General features: G+C 40.2%; 2 protein-coding genes and 1 long non-coding RNA gene across 4 annotated transcripts; 2 read left to right on the forward strand and 1 right to left on the reverse strand.

The window, feature by feature from the left end:
* The first annotated feature begins 23 nt into the window (after positions 1-23).
* Positions 24-1,809, forward strand: LOC112574044 (inosine triphosphate pyrophosphatase-like). Its single transcript, XM_025254843.1, has 4 exons — positions 24-106; positions 493-603; positions 832-1,024; positions 1,275-1,809. The coding sequence occupies exons 2-4, from the start codon at positions 517-519 to the stop codon at positions 1,556-1,558; spliced, it is 564 nt and encodes a 187-aa protein (XP_025110628.1). The 5' UTR covers positions 24-106; positions 493-516; the 3' UTR covers positions 1,559-1,809.
* A 1,531-nt stretch (positions 1,810-3,340) lies between these two features.
* LOC112574045 lies at positions 3,341-6,364 on the reverse strand. The gene is made up of 2 exons (XR_003101336.1): positions 6,284-6,364; positions 3,341-4,575 (listed from the first exon to the last, which is right to left on the reverse strand). It is a non-coding gene; the product is annotated as an uncharacterized LOC112574045 (long non-coding RNA).
* Positions 6,365-9,654: 3,290 nt separating this feature from the next.
* LOC112574046 lies at positions 9,655-15,033 on the forward strand. 2 transcript variants are annotated; one of them, XM_025254844.1, is made up of 3 exons: positions 9,655-9,933; positions 10,525-10,979; positions 13,902-15,033. In XM_025254844.1, exons 2-3 carry the CDS (start codon positions 10,627-10,629, stop codon positions 14,446-14,448), a joined length of 900 nt encoding a protein of 299 aa, XP_025110629.1. In that variant the 5' UTR covers positions 9,655-9,933; positions 10,525-10,626; the 3' UTR covers positions 14,449-15,033. The 2 variants fall into 2 exon arrangements, 1 of the variants encoding a protein (XP_025110629.1); XR_003101337.1 differs by lacking the exons at positions 9,655-9,933; positions 10,525-10,979 and adding an exon at positions 13,391-13,515.
* Positions 15,034-16,922: the final 1,889 nt, after the last annotated feature.

A 16,922-nucleotide genomic window follows, 5' to 3' on the forward strand; every position in this document is an offset into this window, starting at 1 on the left:
ACATATATAATACGAAACAATGTAATAACACATGGCAACAAGCTGTGTTGGACGCCTTTGAACCAAACACGGCAACGCGCGAATTAAGACAGTTACAATTTACACGGTGATAAATGCTTTTATAAACTTTGTATCTATCGAAATTAAGTTATCACGATTATACATACTACCTTTCTATGTTGCTGTTACTTATTTTTTTCTATTTTTACTCTGTCGACTTAAAATCTTTATATAAAAAAGATTGGGCAATCTCATCATGAATTTGTATCCCATGATCTCATATTTCCGAACGAAGATAATTTTAACTAAATGTCTTTATGCTTTGTAGTATTAATGTCGATAGCCAAAATAGCAATGCAAGTATTTCGTTTAACATGATGTTGTGAATGCAGTACCAATTTTATGTGATAGTTTCTCACCTATAAGTGCAGAACACTATATAATTGTTCCCATCAACATCATATATATAACTTCTCCGATTTCGCATTAAAGGAAACAGACCAGAATATTTTCAAGATGGCAAGACCTATCACGCTGGTCACGGGCAACAAGAAGAAACTAGAGGAGTTTATCTTGATACTTGGGTCACAGTTCAAGGGTCAGGTATGCAAATAAAAGATACAAGTGACTTGAAATTAATAAAATAAGTTTAAGAATACTCAGTGGATTGGTAAGTAAGTGTAATTGAAGAATCAAATGATAAAGATGGCATATTCTGTTGTGGTTTAGTGTGTTTCCTTTTAAAGGTGTCTTTAGTAAAGATTTAGACACTGTCTCTGTTTTAAATATATTTTTTAAATATTAATGAAAAAGGTTTTTTTAACTTTTCAGTTAATTGCTCAAGACATTGACCTGCCAGAATATCAAGGAGAACCAGAAGAAATAGTAAGAGCTAAATGTGCTCTTGCAGCAGAACATATCAAAGGACCAGTGATAGTAGAAGACACAAGTCTTTGTTTCAATGCTCTTGGTGGCATGCCAGGACCATACATCAAATGGTTCCTGCAAAAAGTAGGCCCTTCAGGTATGAAGTCAGACAATGTAAATTTTTGTTGTTGCTGCAAATTAGTACATCATGATTAATAATACATATCTTCTTTTTTTAAAACATTTTGATTGTTTTGCTTGCTTGTAAGTGTATGTATTTTCTTATGAAAGGTTTTGATGACATGTTTATACATGTTAGTTATTTGTTGGTCTTAATGTTGTGTATCTTAATCTGTTGTTGTTTTGTAGGCTTGCTTTCAATTAGACCTTTTTGTCTTGTGTTACAGGCTTGCACAAGATGCTGAATGGTTTTGAGGACAAGTCAGCCTATGCCTTGTGTATATTTGGATATTCTAGTGGAGAGCCGGGTGCACCAGTGCAGCTCTTTTCTGGACGTTGTGATGGGTTAATAGTTTCACCAAGAGGGTCAACAGATTTTGGATGGGATCCATGCTTTCAACCAAGTGGAATGAAAGAGACTTTTGCAGAGATGCCAAAGGAGATGAAAAACTCTGTATCTCATAGAGGGAAGGCCATGGAATCTCTGAAACAGTTTTTAATAAAACTTTGATGGGTGGTATTGAGATCTCAAGAATCATGTGATTTTGCTAGATGGCTTTTTCCTGTTATTTAGTTTCTTTGGAATTCTAACAAATTTTTTTGCAATTGAAAGCTGGAAATACTCGTCTCAGAATAGTTCATCATGCTGTACATGTAATTGTTTTTTCACAACTTTTGGCGCATGTAAACATATTACTGTTGGATATTAAAATGCACAGTCCTCAAAAGCTGCAGGTGGATTTTTATTAAATGGTTAAATTTAAAATGTTTTGTTCTATGGTCCTTTTTTTTTCTCCAATTCACTTCTGTCAGCACATCACACTACTGAAATCTTGTCTGTCTACTCTCCTGCCGGAAACTTTCACTTCTCATCAGACTTGTCTCATTCTGTCCTCCCTCCCACAAAGACAGTCTCAGACAGACAACAGACAATCTCCCTCTGTGCTGCTAAGCTTTGGAACTCTCTTCCACATCACATTTGCCACTCGAACTCCAAGGCTACATTCAAACGCTCTCTGAAAACACATCTGTTCACAAAATACTATCCCTGAAGTACTATCTTTAACTCTTGTAAAACTGTTTGCCATGTTAACCATCAAGTATGGCTCCAACTGTTTACAGTATCCTTCATACTTTCATCCATTGCTTTATGTTCTGTGCCTGTACATATCTTACTGTCCACTATCTGTTCGTTTATCATCACTGGTCTGCGCAGCAAGTGCAATCTATTTTGGTCGTGATGTTGCACATTATAAATGCTCATCATCATTATTATTATTATCACGATATCTGTGAATGTGCATATGTATGTGTGTAAGAGGAGAGGTGGACAAATAAGTGAATGAGAAAGAAATAGTGAATAAGTGAGGGAGATTAGAACTTGATTCTAATATACAAGCTTTTGAGCTGGATCAGTAACATCCAATCCTCCCTGTAAGTTTCTGCCATTAGAAAGCTATGCCTTTCCTTCATTAGCTGCCAGTTTGAGTTTGACTAGGCTACGGTTGTCTTCATGACCTTTCCCCAGCATTTCTGTCTGAGCTACCTATGCCTTACCACCCGAGTCAGTTTATATGGTCTGCTTCTCTTGCCTTCATCTATTTCGTGCATCAGATGGGAGAAATTCCTCCCCCTTCTTATACCCTAGTTTGGAATTCTCTGTCCCTTTCTCTTTGAAATGTGTCCAAGTTCAAATCCAGCCTCAAAGCCAATCTAATAAATATCTTGCATAATCATACTATTTTGCTCACTCCTTAGTTCTTCATTGTTATCCATACATGCAGTACATGTTTTCCATGATGTCATCTATTTAATGAGGTTCTTTTTCTGGATAGTTAACTTTCAACTGCTTTACATTTCTTTGTGAGCATCACATGGAGCTCACATCCATATGGAGAAATGTGCTTTGCACTTTTAATGATAATTATTAAGTTCTTTTTAGCTATCAGGTAATTGAATATATATGAAATTATAATAGATTTTTTTTTAAATTATGTCTCGGGGATTGTGGCTGATGAAAACAAGAAGTATGCGTACTTATGCATATGAGTGAGGGAGACAATTTAGGCAAAGACTTTTGAATGCAGGAAGAAGGGAGAGGTTGAGATCAATAATGCAAAGAGAATGATATGCACAATATATCTTTTATATATTCAGTATGTGTCTCAGAAGCACTTAACAATACTCCTAGTGGATATCAGATTCAATCATGGAAAGATCTTGCATGCAGAGACATCCATGCCCTGAGCAGCAATTTTGGAGTTGCTGTCTATTTGCACTATAATCAAAGATGAACGGTCTACATATTTTTATTTCCAATTTTGAAATGGTTGCTTTACCCATCGTCAAATTTTAGAGGTGAGTAAATAAAATTTTCTTTTATCAGGAAATTTTTTGAAGAAAATTGATCATAAAATTTTGCAAAATCAATTGTAGAGTTATTTGTGAAAACAATTGTGTTTTAAGATGATAGTTGTATCAAAGAATTCAGCATTACTGACATTTTAAATCAAATGTACAAATCAAATTCAAGCAAGTGCCAAGTGAGTAAAGCAGTTTTTAGGGATCATAATTGCAATAAATTTAATAATAAGGTGATGACAAAAATTAATATTGTTATTCAGCGTAGGTTAATTTGATTGAATATTAATTTATCAAGTAAACAGTGTCAGAAATCAGCAGTCCGTGACATTCTAACACAAAGTAAAATGTTAGCAAGTAACACGGCTGACATGTCTGATGTAGAGCATTGGGGGCTTCTACCTTCAAAAGAAAGGCTGGTTTTAAAATTTTATTGTGAGCGAATAACTTTACACAATAAATTCAGTAAGTGAACACCATTATGTGCTCATTTTGTGGTCCATTCCATTATTACGAGGTTTGCTATAGAGTATTCCCTTGGTATCTTAAGATGCCTGTCTTGCAGAGAGTCACAGCAGCAGGTTCCTTTTTGCTTTGGATATGGATGATGAGCCAGATAATCATTAGATGCCACTCCATTTCATTTTCTTTTTTTTTTTCCAATAAAGCTATTCACTTTTTACTTCAAAGCTTCTTTGGCAAGTCATCTTCAAAGAGCTCAGCACTGAGACTGTTGTGCATATCACAGAATCTTCATTCAAATTTTGCTTGAATGCCTTAATTTAAGCTGCTTTTCTAAATGTATCTTTTTTTTGAAGAGGGTCTTCAGCTGGTTAATGTCCACTGACATGTAACAGTTATGCAGTTAGTTTTAATGTTTTGGCTCTTAGTTTTATCCACCTTTAGCACAAGTTCAGGCCATACACCAAGCTGAAGAATTGCTAGACAGAAAAAGCTGGAACTGAACTGAACTGACTGATGATATATGGCACATCACATCATTAACTGTTATGGGCTAAATGTAGCCAAAAAAAAAAAAGTTTTTTCCCATTAGATGTAGCTGCACATTCCTGCTGTGAGGTTTCAGTTATCCCAGTCCAAATGATATTACCTGCAGCTCCTGCAGAAATGTATTCAGCCTTGTACTGGAGCAGGCAACGCAAGAACCTAAGAACATAAACGAATTTTCACATTTTTTTCCAGATTTCCCAGCCACATACCTATAGATACACTAGCTGCACGTAGAGAGATAGAACCAGATATGTAAGAAAAATAAATACCAGGTTATTTGACTGAAAATATAAGCAAATGAATAATGATAATGAAAACAAATGTAAAAACCTTGGGTATGTCTGCTTCTTTGTGTATGACATGTTACCCATACACTCTATCTATAATAACTTTCAAATGAGATTAAAAACACCAACAAAAAAAATCTACATTTGAGAAATAAATGTAACACCCAAAATTCTCTCTTAAAGATTCATTATAGTCACTGTTGGTAATATATGGAAGCTCCAACATGAACACAACTCCCAAAATAGTTCTTCATTGAACAGCTGGTGGAAGGAGGAAACGTGGTCAGCCAAAAGAAACATGGTGTAGGGCAGCAGAGACAGGACTAATGTACAAGAAACTAATCTGGAACAATGCAACTTGCTGCTGATAAAAAGGGTCTCTAGTGGATGCCTTATGTATCACCAAGGTATAAAGAGGATTAAGTAAAGTAGTAAGTAAATGAGAAATAAATTAAAAGCACGTGTTTATTACTGAAAAAACAGGCGTGTGTGTGAGCTCGCGCACGTGCCTGCAATCATGCATGTGTGCCAAACTATTAATACTGAGTGCATATATGTACTTTGTGCCTTCACATACTTTTTATACACAGCAGATTTAAATGCTTTTCCACTGCAGGATGGCAGGTGCACAGCTGAGACAAGGAAGACAGATAAAGTGTTGTGGAGAAGGAAAAAAAAAATGAAGACAATCATATCGCCCTTACAATCAAACTACAGCTGACAATCTCAATTACAATCAACAGAGGAAAAGTTCATTTGAGTCTTTCATATCCCAGCTAGTGTTACGTATGCTATTATCCGATACTTTTATCACGACAGAAATAGTAGTATTAAACTTTCGGTAGGGTGTGTTCGAGAGAGTTGAACTGTTGAGTTATGTATAGGTGTGCATAATGCAACAGCTTGGTCTATATATTTATAGTGTTCCCAGGAATGATCAACATCCGCTGTGCCGTTGATAAACAACCCACAGGAGGTTAAAAGATTATGTATTCATTATATTTCTGATTTGCATCGACTGAACGTTGAAAATAGAAATGTCACATCAAAAAAGACGAATTGCACTTAGAGAACCCACGTGACAAACGCAACTGCCAATACTTTCAAACAAATGACGGTTTGATGAAAACACGATGGCCTCACCGATGGAAAGAACCAACGGAGTTATCAAAGGATGGGTTTGTGGGTTGTTGTTTTTTTTAAGCAAGGGGGTATTTAAGACAAATACAACCACGTTTCAGACACCACGCGCTTTTCGGAAGACAACTTTATACACAGAACCTGAAAGCACAAAGGCCCTAGAACAGATGCTATTTTGTTGTTTTCAAACAAAGACGAAGTCCACGAAGGAAGCGTAGTTCCAGCCTTGTAAGTCTGTACAACGAACGGAGCGGGCGTCGGGACAGATTTATGTGTTGGTTTAAGAGAATGAAAGGTGCCATTCACATGACACTGAATGTCGCGTACGCGAATGTGAGAGGCCAGGTACCTTTTTCTGTTCCTTTGGTCGGCGAGAACAATGTGACATTGTGCATGGGTGTCTGGTACTCTTGACTAATGCTCCCTTTAAGGCTCACCTGGCGACGCCATACCACCTCGGCGTGTGTGGCAGTCAGACGGGGAAAGTGAGGTGTGTTCGTGAGGTGTGTTCACTCACAACAGAGTCCGCTAGGCTGTGCTGTAATGTGCTGCGTCTTGAAGTCTTACCCTACCCTATCTCTCATCCGGATCGGTTCCATTTGTTGCTGGACAATGACGTCACGACTGACCGGTGCTGCAACAGAGGTAACATCTGATAGAATGTCAGTGGCTTTGGTTTGACTGGCAAGGCAATTGAAAAAGGCAATAAGGGCAAATCAAAAGGAGAAAATCTCTGCGGTGGCACAAGTTGAGAGAGAACTCCAAATGCGACTTGGCTAAAGTGTCGTATCAGGTAACGAGCATTTATTTATTTTTAGCACGAGTGTTTGTGCGAATGTGAGGCTCATCGAGGCGCAATGATCGTAATGTGGCGAGTCTGACTTTAAAGCCAAATAACCTTTGTCCCGCGTAAACGAACACAAAAAGGCAGCGTTGTTGTGACTTGTATTTATTTGTATGATTGTAAAAGCATTACAGTGGAACCTCGGTTAACGAACTTAATCCGTTCTGGAAAGCTGTTCGTTAACCGAAATGTTCGTTATCCGAAACAATTTTTTCCATAAGAAATAAAGGAAGTAGATTTAATTGGTTCCCAGCCCCTGTTGACTCGCTATTTGAAAGTTACAGGCTGTATATATATATAGGTATTTGTTTTTAATGAGAACAGTTATAATGCAATATAAATGGAGTTAAATAAACATAAAACATTAACGAAAGCATTTAAACAGAAAACTTGCCGTTTTGACGGCGTGGTTGGAAACAGGTGTGGGGAGGAAGGGGTGGAATTACTGCTTTGAATCCCCTCTCCATGAGCACACGTGACATTATAAAATCGGGGAGACTTCCCTTTTCTGTAGCTTTGAGGTTGAAGAAAAAAACTTGTCCAGTGTCTGCTTCTTCTGCCTTTTTTTGTAAAACTCTTGGGTAATACGACATCACATATCCGACAGACGCATGCCACCTTCATACTTTGAAATCATTTCCTTTTTCAATTCATTTGTTGGCCGCTTCCTTGTCATTACCTCACTACTATTAATTGCTCTTAATCTTTTTTGGAGCCATGATTGAGGATTATCTTATTAAAATAAAGCACAACAATCACTAAATAAGAAGGATGCGCACAGGTAAGGAACGACTGATCGTAACTGTCTCGAGCGCGAATGATTGCATGCTGGTCGGTCACGTGTGGTTCACGTGGCTGTTCGTTATCCGAAATTTTGTTCGCTATCGGAGACAAATTTTTAACGAAATTTTTGTTCGTTATCCGAAATTTTGTTCGCTATCCGAGACAAATTTTTAGCGAAATTTTTGTTCGTTAACCGAAAAATTCGCTATCCGAGGCGTTCGCTAACCGAGGTTCCACTGTACTCTGTATGTGTGTGTGAGAGAGAGAGATGGGTGCTTCATATTACTGTATCGTCTTCGCGTGTGTGTGTTGGAGTAGTGTTTAGGGAGGAAGAACATTTTGCATCATTGTTCTACTGATACTGTAATGAAACCCTAAAAAAATCTTTATTGCTAAAGTTGCCAGAACAGGACCAGGTGTGGTGTGACTGTAAATAAAGCAGGTGTTTCACTGTAGCCACAATGCAAGAAGAAAGAGGAAATAAACTACAATGGCTGCAAATCGTCGCCACCACCAATTGATCTTTTAAAAAATATCCGTAATTCCTCGTCAAAACATCAATATTGACTTGATACTAAGAACACCAAACCTTTTTATTTCTCTATGACCTCTCTAAAGATCGACTGGTTACGTACTGCATAAACTATGCTTCCTGGCAGGTGGCATCGACTTGACTCCTGTCTCCTGTCTCTGACCTTTGGCGCACCACACTCATTGGAGTTCAAGGCTATTCTTTACAAAGATCAACAGGAAAGGAATTGTTAACAATAGATACATCTTATAAATAGACCAGAGTGTGGAAATGTGTGTGTGCGAAAGAGAAAGTGGCAGGCGTGCGGCGGTTGAAGCCTAATTAAGTCTACACCTTTTGTCCGATCCGCAGGAAAGGAGAGGATTCCTCGGTTAGGGCTCCATCATAATCCATATCTGGCAGATCTATGTTTGTCTATAGAATGTTTCTTTTCTCCTTTCTGAGATATTACCAGTGGTTCTAACAAGACCTCTGCAATCTGATTTTCTTCATAAGGCCGACCTGCAGTAATCACTACTCTGCTGCCATCTCCGCCATCTTACCTCGGCCAACGCCGTATGTAAAACAATCCTCTTTAAAGAACGAAGGTTGCAAATAGATAACTGAACATGAAAGACACTGTTTACGAGGTCCAGGAACTCCCAGATAAGAACCGTGCACACAGCTGAGCACATGTGAGACAACTTGCATGATGTGTTTATTTGCACGGACCACCTGGGTTCCAATAATTGGCGATCAAAGAGAGGACCGCCAGGAGACCCTTGGATCATCTCTGCAGAGTAACACAATCGTGCAGCGTGATTAAGGCCAAGAACTTGAATACAGGTCTCAAGACGAGTTGGTACATATTATTAAGAATTCCTCAACTTCGTTCACAAGGGTAGGTGCCACAGAATCCTTACTGCAAGCGGAAGTCACGTGCAGACTGAACAGAAAGGCCTCACCTGTGTAACCTCATCATGCGCGTTCTCTCTTTGAATACATAACAAACGATCTATCAGCTAAAAAAAAATTTGCTATAAAAATAAAAAAATGATTAGTTATAAAATCTTGTACCAACCTTCAACTGTATTGGTCTGTTTCCTGAGGCTGTGCACCATTTTGTCTTCTACATCTTCTCGACTCCTACATTTTCGTCTGTCGATTTAAATCCTCACGACCCTGAGCGTGTTCAACGCTTTCTGCTCTATTTTCCTCGCAACATTCTTCCCGCTGATTTATACTGTGATCTACGTGAGTCAACAAGTGTGGACTTGATTCTTAGACCTCTGTCTACAATCCTGCCTCCTGCTTTTATTTTCTTCGCTGCCACTGTGTTGATGTGACCGCCATGACAGTCATAAGTGAGCCAACAATGAACAACATTACTTTTAGATTACTCCACCACTACTTTTCCACTGACAACTACAAATCATAGCTGCAGCTGGTAGTATAACAGCCGTAGTCACTCCATGATAACGGCATCCACCTTGAAAACACAATGAACTCTTTGTTTTTAGACCACTAGACTGTGTTTATATTTTAAGCGCATTGAGACTGGCCATACAAATGTGCTATTATTACTTCTTGCTCTCTGACGTAAAAAAAAATCTGCTGACCTCATGCATACGTGTGACGTAATTCTCACATATTCGTTCCTGCTATAAATAGTATTGTTAATACATGTAAGACGTGCAACTTGCTCGACCTAGACTGAGGTCAGTACACAAACCCTTGTATGTAAAGAAACACATGCAGTGCACGGAAGGAGCTTCTGCTAAAAAATTAACCATTGTGCTGCTGTTTTCTCATACGGGATAGCTGCTGGTGGGAGCAGTTCTGCCCATCCATCAGAACTGTGTATCACTTCTCTACTGAAAATAGAACAAAAAATGTCGGATCTGCCTCTTGACTGACGACGAGGAAACCTTTTCTCTTCGCAAGTGATTGTGAGACAGTTGTTCATTGTAAAGAGCACCAGGGTTTAAATATAATATTCCACGTAATTCAAGCCGTTTTATTGCACTTTTAAGAAAACTGAAAGCAGTTAATGTAGTTCATGTAGTTGGTGATCGGGGCCATCATTTCACTAAAAATGAACGAGTCATTCCTTCCATTTTTTAACTTTATCTTCATTCTTTTCTCTGTCAGCAGTGGGCATGAATAATCTCAAGATTATCGCAGGTCAACAAATTGTATTTAACAATTTTTATTATTGTAAAAAAAAAAGGCTTAACAAAGAAACTGCCAGTTGAGTCATAGACTGAAAAGGTGATTTTCGGAACTTAAGAAAATGAAAGAACTTAACTAGTCGCTACTTAAAAGCAATCTCTAATTGCAAGACTTTTCTTCATTGTAATTTGCGTAAATGTATCGGTTTCGAATGGACAAACTAAGCATCCTTCACCAGTCTTCCATATGTCGTCATCCTTAGTATTTTGACCGAGTCTGGCTTGATATTTTTGCTGAGAGAAATTACACGAGCTGTATCACTGAATATGTCGGTGCTGCTAACAATGGAAAGCTTTTTCACGATGCAGGAAATTGGTTCACTCAGTCAATAATTAGGAGGTTGGGCAAAGCTCCCTGCCTGGCGAGAAACGAAAGACATTTTTCCAAGAGCTTGGCCAAGCAGTGAAGACATGCAGAAAGTGAAGGGCCAAGGGTCGAGAGCAACCAATTTTTGTATCCGTATTCCCCCTGAGCTGTGTGGAGAAGGAAACGTCAACATCTCGTTTCTACCTTCAAGAAACATTCGAAGATCAGCAGGTGTCTACCCTATGCCTCAACCACTAGTCAAGAAGCAGCCGTGGACATGCCAGAAGAAATACTCTAAAGCACAATCTTCTTTGGACGTCAAGAAACTCTCGTCCACAGGTCAGACGAAAGAGTCGCCGCCTTCCGGCTGCAATCAGCCAGGTCTTCATGGTAATCCCAGGAGACTGAAATACGCTCGGTGGATGTCGTGGGAAGAAGGTGGTGGTGCATCGGGGATGTAAGTCTTTTTTGTGTGATTTATGCGCATGAATATCTCGTGCAATGAAGCGAAACGCAAGTGCCTGCGTGCACAGGAGGTAATTTTTCTCGCTAGACCACCCCTTTCGTGATCTGAGTGCTTTCACCCAGCGCACGCCAGGCATAGATAACACGCCATGCACTACGCCTACACCCAAGCAGACGACCTCTTCGACAGACTCATGCATCTTTCACTCTCTTTTACAGCTGCTCGCTCTTTTGGATCTTTCTGTCTCAAACACACAGTCTTTTTATTCTCTTCCTCCCTCCTTCAAACTTTCTGTCTTGCATACAATGAGAGAGAGAGATATCGGGGACGCGAGACAAGGTTTGTAAGAGGGTGGAAGAAGTAGTGGGGTGAGAGGTGGGGACGAAGAATAATGACAATTCTTTAACGAGAGAGAGAGAGAATGATAATGGCACAGAACGAGGTTAGACGTATAAACAACTCAATTGTCTGGCCTTGCCCTAACATTTTGTTACACAAGAAAAAGCTCTGTACCATCTGTTCCATGAGCATTATTCTTTACACCCATCAACACAACTGTCAATAGTTGTGATTACAGTCAATGACTAGTCCGCCAGCATATTTATGACACTATCCATCCTTATATTTTATTCCCTGATTCCTTTTTGCGTTTTCTATGTTTGTCTTTTATAGCTTGTCTGCGTAGTTGTTTCTCCTACCTTCATATTCTGGCCATGTCCCCTACTTAAGTACCGAGAGCATCCTCCTTCGTGAGCGTGATTATGTCCTCTATAAACCACGCGTATATTATTATTACTATTATTATTATAAATGACACACAAAATAATAAGACAACGAAACATGTAAGATAGCAATTAAAGTATTGGTGAATAGTTATAAAAGTTGTTGTACGTGCAGTCCTGAGATCACAAAATTTAGTGACCGTATATAAAGGAATTTTGGCGTTAGTTCTCATGATGGTTTGATGGTGGGATGAAACATTTTCAAGACGTAAGAGATTACAGTCTAATATTTCAATGATGAGTTTGAGAGGGGGGGGGATAGAGGGAGTAAAATGTGTTCATTGTATACCTTAGGCTCGTGATTTGATAAGACCAGCTCGACCATCAACTATCGAATCTAAACATAGAAATGATAGAAACCTTCTCACTAAATCCCTGCTCTTTATAGTGTGACCATTATGTTATCTGGTATTTACAAAACTATTTTTGTCAATTAATGATCTCAGCTAAATTACATTTATCTGCTGTTCTGTCATACATCATTCTTTCTTTGAGAATGAGACTGACGGCTGTACAAACATCTGTTCTACAAAACAAACTTCTGGCAAAGAAAACTTCTTTTAAAATCAGTGGTCTGTTTTTAAACTTTTGAAACTCGATCTGTAGCGTTGCACTACCCAAATCACAGCCTACTGAATTCTGCAATTTTTTTTTCTTTTTTAATTTTTTATTCCTTTTTTTTTATAACAGTCGCGCCCATCGGTTCATCGATACATCTTGCCCAAAGCTGGGTCATTAACCCAGAGTAAATATTGGCCAACGCGATGTGGGCGGCACGAAGTAGGGAGATCGCTGTATCGAGTGATTAGATGGCAGTTAATAGGTGATCGAAGCATTGGGGAGGGGAGGAGTTGATCGATGATTGTCGATACTATGGACTCCTGTTAATAACCCTGCTGGGCTCGAGGGTAGTTCGGTTATCACAGTCGTCAGTTCATTTTCCGCGGTGTCCAGGGTCTTTGACGTCCACATTGAACTCCACTGAGGCCACGCTAATCGGGAGAAGACAGAGCCAGGGGCAAATGTGCGAACGGCTGTACAGTTCAGGCATCGCGAAATTAGAAAATTATACATTATATAGGAAATGCCTTTCCTTAATGCTTCTTCATCAATGGCAGCTGTTTGAATCCCTGAGTTAATAAACATATAAAGTGTTTATGACATTCCACATCCAAACCACGCACATCAGTTTCCAGGCCTGAAATACGCTAGGGCATGCATGAATGGAATAAACAGATCTGTGCAAAGAGAAGACATCTTCAAATAAAGGGAAGCTTTAATGTGAGCTCATAAACAGTGGTGCCCTGCCGCGTCGTGAAAGACTTTGTCCAAAAACATTCTTATAATATACCAAGATATAAAATACATAGAGAAACAAAAGCTGCCTAGACTTGATTTCCTAACCTCTTCCAAAGTCGGTGTACCAGATAACCCTCCTTTTGGGGGTACTTTATACTAGTTGGCCTGTCGTGCGATTGTTTTCACTCGTATTTTCTTCTGCTTGCTGCCCAGTTTTGCTGGATGTTTGCAGCTCATCATGGAAATGATTCAGTCGCTTCTTTTAGCGCCAATTTTGTCTTCGTGACATCTTGCTTTGACAGTAACCGTCATCGTGATTTTTACGTCAACGTCCAGTGACGTAAAAATCACGATGACGCCCTTCAGAAGCCGGAGATGTGATGTCTCTGCACCAGACTTCCAAACGGCATCTGTGCCTCGCACTCCATTTGTGGGACGAGAAATAGGTGACTATGCTTAGACGACTCTCGTATTCCATGGGAATATCTCGTACTTATCTGGTTTCTCTATCAAGAGACCGTCGGTTTGTTTGCAATGAAAGTATCTGAAGTATCATTCTCTTAATTTTTCAAGCGCTTTCCCAGTGTGACCTATAGTACCGTCGTCTGCCACCTCACAAGTCGATTGTTCCGGATGTGCATGCGAAGTTGACCGATTCAATGCGCATGCGAAGTGTGGTCGCCTCCCAATTATCTAGTGATTACTAATGCGATGTAATGCAACTGTATTTGTCAGCCACCCAGCCTTTGAACACCTCGCACTCATTAACATCCTATCAACACAAACGCCTGCACGAATGATGGAGGTTAATTTTTTTTCCTCACTTTTGCAGACGCATGCAGTCAAGCGACAGCATGGTGTCGTTGGGGTCCGATGCTGTCCACGATGACTTCGACATGATCGAAATGGTGGCGAAGGCCAACGACATCGATGTGAATGCAGGGAGATTCCTGCCTGGTCTTGAAGTCCGACAGTGCACCCTCCGCAGCCGCCCGGACGACGCCTCAGGAGGAAGGCCTCCCAGGGATCCCAGATCTGATATCCTCCCATCGCCTCGTGAACACTTCACATGGGATCATCGCATGCGATCCGATCAGGCAGAACCTCACAGGCACCCGGCGTGTCCGGCACGAGACCAGAGACGTACCCGGCACGCGGGGTCGGACGGGGCTGACGTTACCATGCCACCTTGCAGACTGTCCAGGCCACCCTCTGAGATGCTATCCGTTGACTTTGTGATGGCGTGGCTGCTGGACGGTTCGGTGCCAGCAAGAAAGAGCAATGTTCTACCCGTCATCCAGGATGGGAAAAAAAGAGCACAAGAGCCCAAGTTAAAGGGTGGGCGGACCCGACAAGGTGCAGGCAGCTCAAACACGTGACCAGCTGTTTTCTCAGCCAACGATTCTTCTAAACTCTTAGTGGACTCGTGAGGTGCAGTTTCCCCAACCCCCATATGTCTGTGTAAACGCCATTGACCGATTCTTCTTCTCATTTCTTGGGGAATATCCCTTTTCTGCTCTCGAGATATACGCCTACAAGCAGCAGCATGTGGCGGAAGATGCTAAAATCGTGACTTCACATGTCTAATTAACAAACATTCCCAGTTCTCCCTTCAGTTTAGGCCTTCACAACCTAAAGGTATCTTAGTTTTTGTTGGTGATTGCCTGTCCCCTTCACCCCCAGTCTCTATTTTAGCAGTTTTGCTTGGGATGTGTAGGTTTTACGTTTTGACCAGTGGGAAGAGTTGACTATAAAATTGTCAGGAATACTGAGGACTACTATATTAACCATCTTTTTTTTCCTCTCCGTTTATATGAATGTATCAGCCTTTTTGTAAGATGAGAAAGTTAAAGGCAAAAAACTGTTATCTTTTGTTCTGTTCCCTTTTGAAAATAAATGAATTAGAATACCATCTATTGTTTTTATAGTATAACAATATCTGTGAAATATAATGCGTACTCAAACACACGGCCTTTATATGTTTGGAATGTTATATGAAAGTGAAATGATTGAGCCTCTACCTACATCGCCAACTTACATAGATGTGTCTAAATCTAACAATACGATATATTATGGTGTTAGTAGACGGACATGACAGCTAACATGACAGCTATATTCTAGCACTATTAAATCCTGACATTGCTCCAGTTCACAATGTCAATAGCTTATTTGGCTGATGTAACTCGCCGTTATAGTTCCATGATGAACGCCATAATGAACCAGCATGACACCACAGTTCCTCTAACATCGAATCATCTACTATCGTTTCAGTGTTGTCGTCAGACACAACGCTGAAGAGCTTTTTCGTAAAAAGTAAGCGATTCTCATCCTTTGTAGCAGTTACTGATTTAGTCTCTCCACTCGGGTCATTTGTTTTTAAAATTTGGTTCCAGTGCTACTTGTATATTCTGAAAATACATCGAAATTGAACTGAAGACCGTCGTCTGTATGTATCTTTGGAGCCATGCCATATACGAGGAAGTTTTTCAGTATCTTCATGGTATTTCAGGATTTGGCAGCATTTAGATTCTCCCAATTTTTCTATTTTAACTACTTATTGCCCTAACGAATTTGTTCCTTGTTTCCCTCCGTCTTCCATCTCCAGGATTGTCAGGGTACTTGGTCTGGCATGTATCACTAAAAACCAGATATCTTCTTCTGCCTCTTCAGAGAATTCTGAGGAAGGTTTGGCTGTGGCTTAGTGCAGTCTGGAAAGTGAATATGCTTGACCTTTTGCTGGGATATGAATGTCTCTAAATGTTCATGCCTGGAGTCGCAATACCGCCGCTGAGAGTAGACCATATGTTGTGTACAGCGGTTTGTGATTTGTTAGAAGATCAAAGTTAAGGCCAGGTAAGTATGGGTGAAATTTCTCTCAGGATAGCGAGCGCCTCTTTCTCTGTCTGTGAATATTAGTTCACCACAGCTGTCAGGCTACGACTGGCATCACTAACTCTTGGGCCATCTGCCTGCGGTCGTCTGGTGATGCCAGCGACTTCAGATGAAGGCACATCTGTAATAATTTGGGTGTTCACTTTTGGTCGTAATATCCCAATGTCTCTGTCCTGGCCAAGGCTTTCTTTGATGACTGGAAAGCCTCTTTCTGATCCCGGCAAAACATAAAATGCTGATTTTTTTTTTTTTTTTTTTTTTTGTGTGTGTGTGTTAGTTATGCAACGAATCTTCGAGGTTTGTGTAGCTATGGATAAATCTGGAACAGTAATTTATCAGGCCTCAATTCTCACTTCACTCGCAGTCGCTCGCTCGCGTTTAAAATGTCTTCCGCTTTATCTTTCTTGGGATCGATGCCATTTGCGTGTAATTTATGACAGAGAAATTTTTTGGGGGGTCATAAAGTTCCGACCTGCGTCATGCAGTCGCTGGAGTGCCAGCCTCAACCGTCTGTCGTGTTACTCGGGTGTCGGCGCGTGAACAATGGTGTCCTCAGAAATGTTGGTTGTTACCTTGTGTTACCTGTTGTATTTCATTCTGATACATTTCTGTCGCAGCGCTTATTCCCATTACCAGTCTCTTATAGTGGGACACAAACTTGGCAATGTTTCTGGAATCCGAATACAACTCTGATTAGTGATACCCATCCCAAGATCGAGGTTAGAGAATAGTTGCTCCCCGCCATGTCTTGCACGAGCTCGTCGACTGTCGGAACGAGGTGTCTTTCTTTAGTACCACACATATCCACACACATTCTGATGTTGTTGGCTTTCGGTACTATGACAACTGGGCCCACCTATTCTGCAGGTGTGAGTACAGGTTCGATGATATCCTTTTCTAGCAAGTCTTGAATTTTACTTCCTATCTTTGGCCGGAGTCCTAATGGGGTTCTTCCGACTCT

This window comes from Pomacea canaliculata, linkage group LG10, assembly GCF_003073045.1.
Source record: "Pomacea canaliculata isolate SZHN2017 linkage group LG10, ASM307304v1, whole genome shotgun sequence".
In the NCBI taxonomy this organism is placed as follows: domain Eukaryota; kingdom Metazoa; phylum Mollusca; class Gastropoda; order Architaenioglossa; family Ampullariidae; genus Pomacea; species Pomacea canaliculata.